General features: G+C 34.4%; 1 protein-coding gene across 1 annotated transcript in view; it reads right to left on the bottom strand.

Annotated features, from left to right (window-relative positions):
- The window catches only part of LOC117124843, an 11,938-nt gene extending 2,382 nt beyond the window's left edge, over positions 1–9,556 (bottom strand). The window contains exons 1-2 of the mRNA XM_033271181.1: positions 9,408–9,556; positions 693–934 (exon numbers count right to left, since the gene is read on the bottom strand). Coding sequence (XP_033127072.1) covers positions 693–934; positions 9,408–9,465 — 300 coding nt within the window. The 5' untranslated portion in view covers positions 9,466–9,556. The remainder of the gene's footprint in view (positions 1–692; positions 935–9,407) is intronic.
- Positions 9,557–11,407: the final 1,851 nt, after the last annotated feature.

Below are 11,407 nucleotides of genomic sequence, written 5' to 3' on the forward strand. Positions count from 1 at the left end.
ATCCAATTCAGCTTTAATGAAGCGTAGGGATATCTTCTCATACTTCCTAAGCAAACAAATTGGCAGGTCTTCCGAACTAAAATCCTTAATGATGGAACCAAACGGACGCAAATTGATGAAAAATACAACACATTTTAAGAAAAGAACTAAGGATTTAACTGTAAACATGTTTCGGGTGTTCTCTCTCACCCATCATCAGTACAAACTGAAAGGCGAAATAAACGGAAAGAAAAATCTTGTCATTCTTAACTAAGAGTATTTATACAAAGAAATGAATGAATATTAATTAGTGAAAACAAACTGTTACCAATTAAGGTAACGTAACGATCGTTCTAGATAATCATATGCAAGGTGTATAGAACACCTTGCATATATTAGTCCTATATATAAAGTTGTAAGCTTAAATGTTTGAGTTGAACGTTGAGATTTTGGACTGTTCATTTTAATATGTAGTGATTCTTTTATTCGTAATCCAATTTCACTGCCAATAATAGCAATGCTCAAATAGGAACAAGTTGTAATGATCGTATCAAGCATAGCTCATTAACGAAAAGTTATTTTAGATATATGAAAAAGTTTCTCTGGAGGGATTCGTTTGTGTGGGACAAGTGTGTATTACGATTCCTATTTTATTGGTCAGTTATTGAGTTTGACATTTCTGAAGGGTCCATTGAAATTGGAACATTACTTACTGTTACTTCATACACAAGTATCACAGCAGTTGACAACGTATCTATATCGATCTTGTCTGCACTGAATTTACAACTTCTGTTCGTTTTATCAACACTTGTAAACTTACAAACTTCATCTCCTAGCCTCAAGCATTCCTGCGCACAACGGGTGGTCGTCTGTATTTTAGCCATGTATGTAGCTGCAGCATCACCATTACGGTTTATAAGAGTCAACACTTCTGATTTCAAACCTGGAATGTTACCTATTCACAAACAAAAAATGTCATGAAATTACATAGCGTTTGATGTGGAAATCAAGCCAGCAATATCCCGTTCTTTCACTTTGTTTTCAAAGCTCAAACCACAGTGTTACGATTAACATGTTTAAATTTGGTGTTTTAAATATTGTAGACAGGAATCAGATTTGTATTTAAAATGTGTTTTCTCCTTTAATAATATTATTTTCTTCTTCCCTTTGGATTGCAACCTTATGTGGTCGGGGAGCTTGAGTGTCTCAGATGACCACTAGAGCTGCCAGCTGGAGATATATCTCCTGGTAGGCCACCACCCATGCTGGACAGGTCGAATGGATAGAATGAAATGGATAACTGAAGACACATCATAGAAAATAGGAGAACATTAAAGAAGCAAATAAATGAGACAAAGTCAGAACGGCTAAAAATAAGGTTCTTGGTACTGTTTTTATATCTATACAGAAAACAGTAACAAGAAACAAACATCAGTACGAAAAAATGGAAAAGCACTTTGGCCCAGATACTTTGAATGAGCTCACTTCTAATGTACTTGCTCCAATATTTACACTATCTGGGATACCAAGAAAATACAGTACCTGATGACTGGACAGAAGGTGTCATCAAAATTATACAAAAGACGGGCAATAATGGACTGTAACAATGACGCGGGATTAATACCATATCATTTATTTCCACCATTTACAAATACGAACATGAAAATACAAAACATCAGTATGAAAAAATGGAAAAGCACTTGGCCAAGATACTTTGAATGCAGAGTTCTTCCAAGCAAACCAAGAACTCACTTCTAATGTACTTGCTCCAGTATTCACTATCTGGAATACCAAGAAAAATACTGTACCTGAAGGCTGGATAGATGAAGGTGTCATCATAATTATACAAAAGACGGGCAACCTAATTGACTGTAACAACTGACGCGGGATTGATACCATATCATTTATTTCCACCATTTACAAAAATGAAATACGAACATAAAAATACATAAATACAAAACGAGTCAACAGAAATTATAACGCTAAACAACGGACTTCACACATCTAGGGAGCATAATTAGACATGATGATGGTGTTTACAGTGACATCAAGAACCGAATAAACAAGGCTAGAATTGCATTCGGAATGCTCAGCAATTCAGGGGCGGATACAGAGATGTTCAAAAATGGGGGTGGGGAGCCGGAAGTGAGCCAATTGAGATAACAAGACGCCCGAAAATAACCTCTGGGGCCTGTTGGGTGTTTTTTTTTCTCTTTTTTTTTCTTTTTTTTTTTTTGACTTTTTGACTTTCCAAAAAGGTGGGGGGGGGGTGGGGCCGGGCCGGCTCCCCCTCTAAATCCGCCCCTTGATTTTGAGGTTTCAACTTTAGAAAAATGCCGGAAAATGACAGTGACTGACATCAATAAACCTTTAGTAAGAATGTAGGCCCTAAGACGAATCTGTAGGATTTTCTAGCCTAACGCAATATATCTAACCAAGATATCATGATCATTAGATGCGAGCAAGACAGCGTAAATAACATGCTTGCAGGGCGGCGCTGGAACTAGATTGAACATTTGCTAAGAAGGGAGCAAGAACAGCAAAAGTAGTCCTAAACTGAAAACCCCAGATGGAATATAGTCCACTCAATCTACCGAATGAGCCGGAAGCAATTGCATTGATTTCAACTGTATTGTACTTCATGTGTACCCTAAAACAACATAATTAAATATCTAGAAAATAATATTTAGTGGAAGGCACCTAAATATCGACATTTAATATTTAATATATGAGGCATGTTGTGGCAAAATGGCTAAGTTGTAGCAAAAATTTAAATTCAAGTTATTGGTATTTTCAAATACCTGAGTATGTGATCTTAGTGAGAGGTCATTCATTCAAATTGGACATTTCAAACCTAAGTTATTGGAAAGTGAAAGTACAGTACTTTTAGAGTCAAGATAAACAGGATTTTAAGTAATTGCCTTTCAAAGTTATTTGTGCATACATTGTTTAATAGAATGAACTATGAAAAATAACGTTAAATAAACAATTTGTTAACCACTTCCAGAACTAATACTTTGGGACATGGTTAATAATACATTAAACTGTTGACCTACAGTGAAAAACAAATTTGTTTTTTTTGTCAATTTTTGAGCTCCCATATTTTATAGCTCATTTAATCAATACTAGACTGTGCGACAACTTTACCATTTCGCCACAACATGCCTCATATGGGTTAAAGGTCATGACAATATAGTTTTTATATCTTGTCAACTACCGGTCTTAGAGAGTTGCTTTTGGTGTCAAATTTCTCAGAATGTGTATGTTCCTATTCCTAATGGAAAATGTGGTCTGAAAATTTCCGGAAGTGTCCTTATTTACCATTGACCCACATTGAAAGACATTTTTAAGGTCATGAGAATATAGGCATATCTTGTCACCTACTGGTCCTAGAGAGTTGCTTTTGGTGTCGAATTGCTCAAAATTTGTATGTTCCTATTCGGTCAGTGAAATGTGGTCTGCCAAATTGCCGGCTCAAAAATTATGAAACCCAGTTTGTCGAATCCTACTTTGCATGCAGAAACCCAGTTTGCCAAATGTCAATTTAACAGCAAGACAAGAAATTATTAGGAGCAAAATACAAATATAGACTATTAGACTCCAAAAATAGCATGCACACAATAATTTGATACGTCCTATTTTATCGAAAAAAACTGCATACACATATAAAGGCGCTTACTAAATTAGGCTTAAAGCACACTATTAGACATCCATTTTAATGGTATATATATACATGGGCGTCGATCGGTGTTGACGGGGGGGGACGCCCCTCACCACTTTTCAAAGTTTGGGGGGAATATCATATCGATTGCCCCCCCCCCCACTTTTCACCAATCTTCTATAATTAAAACCCCACTTTTAAAAGCGAATGGAAAGAATAACAATTACGCATGACTCATGCATTTTGTCTGTTCACTTTTCTAAGTGCGGTATGTATTTTCCGGACCAAAACCGAGTAAAAACGCAATTGTTTAAACATTTCGTAACCATCTCAGAAACCCACTAGATCGATTTTATGGGGGCAACGACTATCAGAGGCTAAACTTATTGTGAAAACAATGTACTGAACGTTGTTAAAATTGGAAGCATCTATTCTTATTAGGCCAATATTTTTACAAACTAAAAAGTGCACAATTTCTACTATAAACGATTAATTCTTTTTGTATATTATTATGACCCGTACGTATATACTAGTGTTTAATATTATCTACATACATAGGATTACTGGTTTTTTTTCTAATTTCAGCCTTTAACACGGATATGATGTCTACCTATTTCGATTAAGTGATCCTACCAAAAGTTTACAAACTCCAGTGTTACTTTAACGCAGTCTCGCAATGACGCCATAATAATCAGTGGCAGATTTAAGTGGGGCCGAGCCGACCCTATTTTTTTCTAAATTATTGTTTAAAAAAAGAAAAAAAAAACAAAGGAAAATTATAATTAGAACTTAGGTCTGAGAGTGCCATTTCCGGCAATCTATAGGTGTCATAATCATAAATTTTCTTTCCTCAGCCCCAACCATGGTGGGGCTGAGGTGATCTACGTTCCCAACGTGCAAGTCCCTCCCTGTCCCCCCTCTAATTTGCTTTCTTGGAGCCGCCACTGATAATGATAGATTAAGTAAATCACCTATGTTTGTGAAATCAAAATGCTAACTAATGTTTTGTGTGCCTCTATCTCCCTAGTCCTGTTTGATCGTAAATTAGAGGGTATTATTTCCACTCACAATAATTTATCGCAATATTACTTACACAAAAGTGAAATTCAAAAAGAAGAGAAAAGCAAAAACCTCTTGATTGATTTTAAAAGTACTGTACATGCAAAAGATTAATGATGGTTTTAAGAGTCATTCCATATGAATCCAACACACGTTTTTTACTCGACCCCCTTCAAATCGCCCAATATTTTGCATGTTGGGGGTTCTACCTCAGATAACCCCACAGTGACATTTTTGGCTCCGCGCCAGCATTTTCTGATGAGTTAGAGCAATTTGAAATTTTCATGATATTTGGCTAAAAAACTCACTTTCTGACAGACAACTGCTTATCTTTCTTAAAACTCAACGTATTGGAGAAATTCTGGTACCGTTGGATAGAGAAAAAAGATTCTCTTTCCAATGATATGCAACTCGATGATGTCCGGACTAGTGAGAATTATATAGGTCAAGTCACATGACCTTGACCTTTGACCCAAAATATCACAAAAGTATATACAATTTTTGGAAAATTCACACCTCAGTTAGGACACATGCCCACATGATACCCCTAAAGTTTCATTGTGGGCAAATGAAATATATTAGCTCTAGACTACATTTTGTGCCTAGGTATTGATAGTTTCACTGAGTTTCCAGGAAATCTGCTAATAGATTCTATAAAAATTGGCACCATAGTATAGTGAAAATAAGGGGCCCCGTGAAATTTTTTTGGGACCAAAGTTTCACTGCTGATTTAGCATCACTAGGGTATAAATAAGAAATTGAGCGAGGGAGAACCTTCAGAAAAAGGACGGAACATATTTTTTGGCAGCCATTTTCAAAATGGCCGCCAAAATTATGATTTTGACTCATAACTTCACTTATATCCAATAAAAAAGGGCAAATCTGGTGTCTAACTATATGTTATTAGGGTCACTGAAGCCAATGAGACAGGTTTCGAAGAAACCTCCAGAAAAAGAGCGGAAAATATTTTTTGGCGGTCATTTTCAAAATGGCCGCCAAAATTATGATATTGACTCATAACTTCACTTATATCCAATGAAAAAGGGCAAATCTGGTGTCTAAATATATGTTATTATGGTCACTGAAGCCAATGAGACAGGTTTCGAAAACGTAAAATGTCAGCCATATTGAAACTCAAGATGGCCACCTTAAAAATGGTAAAAAAAAAATTTTTCAGTAGGCCTATAATTCCACATTTCTTCTAGGGAAAATGGTAAATTTGGATCTAATTATCATATGATTTTGGCCTCTCTGAATACAATAAATATGGTTTCAAAAAGCTAGGATGGTAGTCATTTTGAATTTCAAGATTGCCGCCATAAAAACCATCAAAAAATAAATATTCTGGTATGTAATTCCATTTCTATTTGATGATAAATGCTAAATTTGGTGTCAAATTATATGGTTTTGTGTCAACTGAGTTCAATAAACATGATTTCATATAATAGCATATAATTTTACACCAAATTTAGCTTTTGTCCTCAAATAGAAGTGGAATCACTTACAAGAAGAATATTTATTTTTTGATGGCTTTTATGGCGGCAATCTTGAAATTCAAAATGGCTGTTATTCTAGATTTATGAAACCTTGCATATGTTTAAAAATCAAATTTAGCAGTTTTCCTCAAAGGAAAGTGGAATTACATCCTAAAATATTCTATTTTTTGGGATATTTATGGCGGCCATCTTGAATTTCAAAATGACTACCATCCTAGCTTTTTGAAACTATGTTTAATGTATGATTAGATCCAAATTTACCATTTTCCTTAGAGGATATGTGGAATTATACTAAAATATTTGTTAAACCATTTTTAAGGCGGCTATCTTGAGTTTCAATATGGCTGCCATTTTACGTTTTTGAAACCTGTCTCATTGGCTTCAGTGACCTTAATAACATATAGTTAGACACCAGATTTGCCATTTTTCATTCGATATAAGTGAAGTTACGAGTCAATATCATAATTTTTTCATATGTTCCACCCTTTTTCTGAAGGTCCTCCCTAGTTCAATTTCTTATTTATACCCTAGTGATGCTAAATCAGCAGTGAAACCTTGGTCCCAGAAAAATGGTCACGGGGCCCCTGATTTTCACTATACTATAGTGCCAGTTTCAAAGAATCTATTAGCAGATTTCCAGGAAACTCAGTGAAACTATCAATACCTAGGCACAAAATGTAGTCTGAGAGCTAATATATTTCATTTGCCCACAATGAAACTTTAGGGGCATCATGTGGGCTAAGTGTAATAACTGAGGTGTGAATTTTCTAAAAATCAAGATATATATATCTCATTTTACAGTTTCATCTCGCTCTATGCCTAGTTTAGTGTGCACTGCTTACAGGTCTATTGCTCAGAACATTTCCAATGAGAGAACATTATTTTGATGGAACATGGGAGTTGGGAAATATTTTATGGTAGATTTTATAGGGGTAGGATTTGCACCCTTTTAATCCCCTAGATGCCACAGTTTGTACAGAAACTTTTAAATTTGTGTCAAAAAATAGTGATATTGGGAAGTGAATAGCAGTAAAATGCTAAATCTATACCACAGTAGTATAGACGTCAGAAGGCACCCCTGCATTCAGGACCAAAATTTTACCCCTTCCATTAAAAGAATTTTTCTAGATTTTTTATATGTTTTCCTCAATAAATTCTGAGTTGAATACAATTATTTTCGTTATTATTACAATTTGTTCCGGGTTGAGCTATGTTTTTGTTGTAGATTCACTGGACCAATACTGGTCTCTGTGGTCTAAACGATATGACGCTCGCCGAGATATTGAGAGATTGTGCGTTCTTATAAGGAATCATGTTTGATACGATTTATAACATCATATTCCTATATATTTGAGCACTTTGTTATTATTATTAATATTATTATTATTATTATATACATATATATTCATATTTGTAATGATTTCGTATTTAATTAATAAAATATTAGGCCTATGTATTATTAAATTTAGCCAAAAATGTCGTAAGAATATTTTGGTAATTTTAGGGTCATAAAATTGACATAGTCTAATGTGTCATCATATCATTTGATAGATAATTGTAATAGCTTTCGTATGATACCAAAGTATTTAAAATTGAAAAATCTTCCAGTAAAAGGCTAGGTTCAAAATACAAATTTTGGGTAAAAACATGTAAAATTGTTATCTGTGGTAAAATTTGGCATTAAAATTCCAAATTCTGCGTGGCAAAAAACCATTTTGTTTGAGCCAAGACCCGGTGATAAGAATTCACCATTTTTTTAAAGGTTGTTAGCTTTATGTTCATAAATAAAACATAGGCCTATTTTATTTAATATAGCAAAACAAGGCATAACATACGTTTTTTGGTACTTTTTGGGGCACAATATTAGTATAATGTGTTTTCAGACCAGCTTACACTTAGTAATAACGTACTAGCTTTAAAATACCATTTTTGGATAAAAAGTGTAAAATTTGCCATTTTTGCAGGAAATAACCGGTGAAATAGGCCTACTATAACACCAAAATAAAAATTGATAGTGTCTGAAATTTTTAATGGTGTTTTATTTTGTATGTGGTCAGTTTTTGAAAAAGTATCAGACGAAAAGGTTGTTAGCTTAGTATTTTTCCTATGTACTGTATTTAACAAAATATGTATTTTTAAATTCAGCAAAAAAAGTGATAAAATAATAAGTTTTTTTGGAAACGTTTGGGTCACAAAATTAATATAATATGTCATCATATACATCATTCAATAAATAATTTCAATAGCTTTCTTGTGACACCAAATATATTCATATGAATTTTCCAGTGGCGGACAGCTTTAAAATACGATTTTTTTTGTAAACACGTGTACAATTTGTCATTTGTTTTTTGGCTAAATTTGGCACTAAAATCCACAATTCATCGAGGCAACAGCCCAATCCGCGTGAGCCAATGCCCGTTGATGAGAATTCACCAGTTTTTGAGAAAGTATCAAAATTTAGCTTAGTATATTTTTCATAAATAAAACATGTATTTATAAATTTATCCAAAAAAGTAATAAAATTTAGTTATTTGGTACTTTTTAGGTCACAAAAAACATAATGTGTCATCATCACACACACCATTTCATAGACAATTTAATTAGCTTTCGTATGATACCAAATATATTCATATTGAATCTTTCAATAACGTACTAGATTCGAAATGCCATTTTGTGGTGAAAAGGTGTAGAATTTTTGTGAGAGATGAATTTTGACACTGTAAATACGAAACACAAAATTTATAATGTCTGAAATTTTTATAGGTGATTTATTATGTATGTGGTCAGCTTTTGAGAAGTATCAGACGAAATGGTTGTTAGCTTAGTATTTTTGGTAATTATTAATATAACATATATTATTAAATTTAACCAAAAAAAAATCATTAAAAAATTGCTATTTTTATGTCACAAAATTAATATAATGTGTCATCATATAAATCATTCAATAGATAATTGTAATAGTTTTCGTATGACACCAAATATGCTCAAATTGAATCTAGTTGTTTCAAATTACAATTTTTGTGTAAATCGTGTAAAATTTTTTGGCCAAATTTGGCCCATTATACTAAATAGATTCGTTTAGGAGTGGAAGACCTTCGTCAGTGCCCGGTCCTACATGCAAGGAGGCATAATGGGCGGTAAGTAAGTAATTATTTTCTTAAATATGAATTTTTGTAAAAAAAAAAGAAAAAAAATAAAGATATTCTACTAACCTTTCATTATGTGGACCAACGCTAAAAAATATATAAACTTACAACTTGCAGGCGACATTAGTCCAAATTGTTGTAAAGGCCTTGGTTAACTACTAATTATAACAGTAAGACAGATTGGCAGATCTATCTGAACTTACTTTCCGCACTAATGCTCGTGAAAAAAACAGTATCGTTATAATACGATTCCGTTATATAGACCTATTAATATCTTGATAATTTAACAGTATAAAGAAAACGAATATTTTATGAGAGACAATATAATATTTAGTTTACCAAATTAGGCAGTGAGGTAATAAAATTTTATTTAATCTATGTAGCATTTTGGTCATGCTTAAATTGATGAGTGCACACTCGGCCTTTGCTGGCTAATTACTAGAAAGTGCACGCGCTAGGGGATGCAGAATGATAATGCTTTCAATATCGGTATAATAACAAGTACAGGTCTCCCTCCAATGAAAGACCAATCCAATTAAGGACCACCTCCAATTAAAGACCACTATTCTGTGGTTCCAAATTAACAAATTTCTTTTTATCTTTATTATTCTAATGAGAGACCAAAGCTGCTAAAAACCATGGAAACCCCGGTCCCAAAAGTGGTCTTTTGGAGGAAGACCTGTATATTTTTTTTAAACACATCATTTTTTTTAAACAATAATTTAGAGCCATAGAAATAAAGCCAGCCATTGATGTTTCAACATTAATAGAAAATATCGTAAGCTTATATAACAACCTAGTCTACTGATAACAACAGAATTTGTCCAATGAATGTATACATGTAAATATTGAGGGGTTTTTTTCTACTTTTGTTAGTTCTATGCAAGACGAAAGTGCAAAGTCTTCATCCCATGATTCGTTGACACAAAGAGCCAGTCAAGTGAGGTAATATAAAAAATACGTGCTAATAAAAAAGGGATAAAAATAAAACGGGTTGAACATTGTAGGTACGTAGGGATGTTTGTGGTTCTTTATGAAATGTGGGTGGTAGCCAGAATGCTGGAGGACCGTCCTTGGGCTTGGTGTGGGTAGGCCTAGGTTGGCTAAGCGTAACACATACTAATGACGAGATATAAGAAAGTGAGTCTTCCATCATGAATTTATGCTGTTGTTAATTTTGATGTTGCTTTTAATTTCACTTTCTACAAACTTCGTTTTTGGAAAACTGAAATTCACAATTTTTGAGTTGGCAAATTGATATTCGGCAAACTGGGATTCGGCAAAGTGGACTCAGCAATCTGGGATTCAGAAAACTGGGTTTCGGCAACCTGGCCAATAGATCCCACCCAAACCCCTGGCCCTTTTACTTCAAATGCTGAGCAAAATAAATTGCACTTAAGTAGGCCTAATTAAATTAGCAACATATTTTTCCAACACTCTAACAACCACCTGGTAAAAGAAGTGACCAAATTTCCTAATTGAATATTTTTTACTAAAAATTGTAATAATTTTTTACACGGTTCTGGGGCGTCATTTTAATCAGAAACTTGTGGGATCCCGGGTGACACCGAAACTAGTTAAATTGTATCCGTTTCTGGTCGTATTTGACCAGGTAGTTTTTAGAGTGTTTTTTGCCCGTCCATAGGCCTATTCCTAGATAGGCCATCGTATTTTGACCGTCCATAAATATCCAGCAGGGTTTTACTCTGGTACTCTGGATAAGTTAGTTTGGACCCCGTGTAAGTGTTAGACTTGCAAACCCAACCTGTGTGAACATTTCTGCAGCTAGATCCGTGCATCACTATGTAGTCAGTTTGGGTGTTTCCGCTGGCCAATCACATCCATGAGGAAGACTTCTTTCCATGGCATGGAAATGACACTCTCAAGACATTGAAATAAAATTTTCTTTTTCCCATTTTTTTCAAATTTATAAAAAAAATAAAAAAATAGGTGGAGGGAGAGGCCGAGCCCATTGAATATTCGACAGAGGGAAGGGCAAGGAAGAAATTTCACAGATGGGGGGGGGGTCGCCCCCCCCCCCCCCCCCCCCCCCCCCCCCCCCCGGG

This window comes from Anneissia japonica, unplaced genomic scaffold, assembly GCF_011630105.1.
Source record: "Anneissia japonica isolate Jap-2015-1 unplaced genomic scaffold, ASM1163010v1 scaffold652_len952628_cov199, whole genome shotgun sequence".
Classification (NCBI taxonomy): Eukaryota; Metazoa; Echinodermata; class Crinoidea; order Comatulida; family Comatulidae; genus Anneissia; species Anneissia japonica.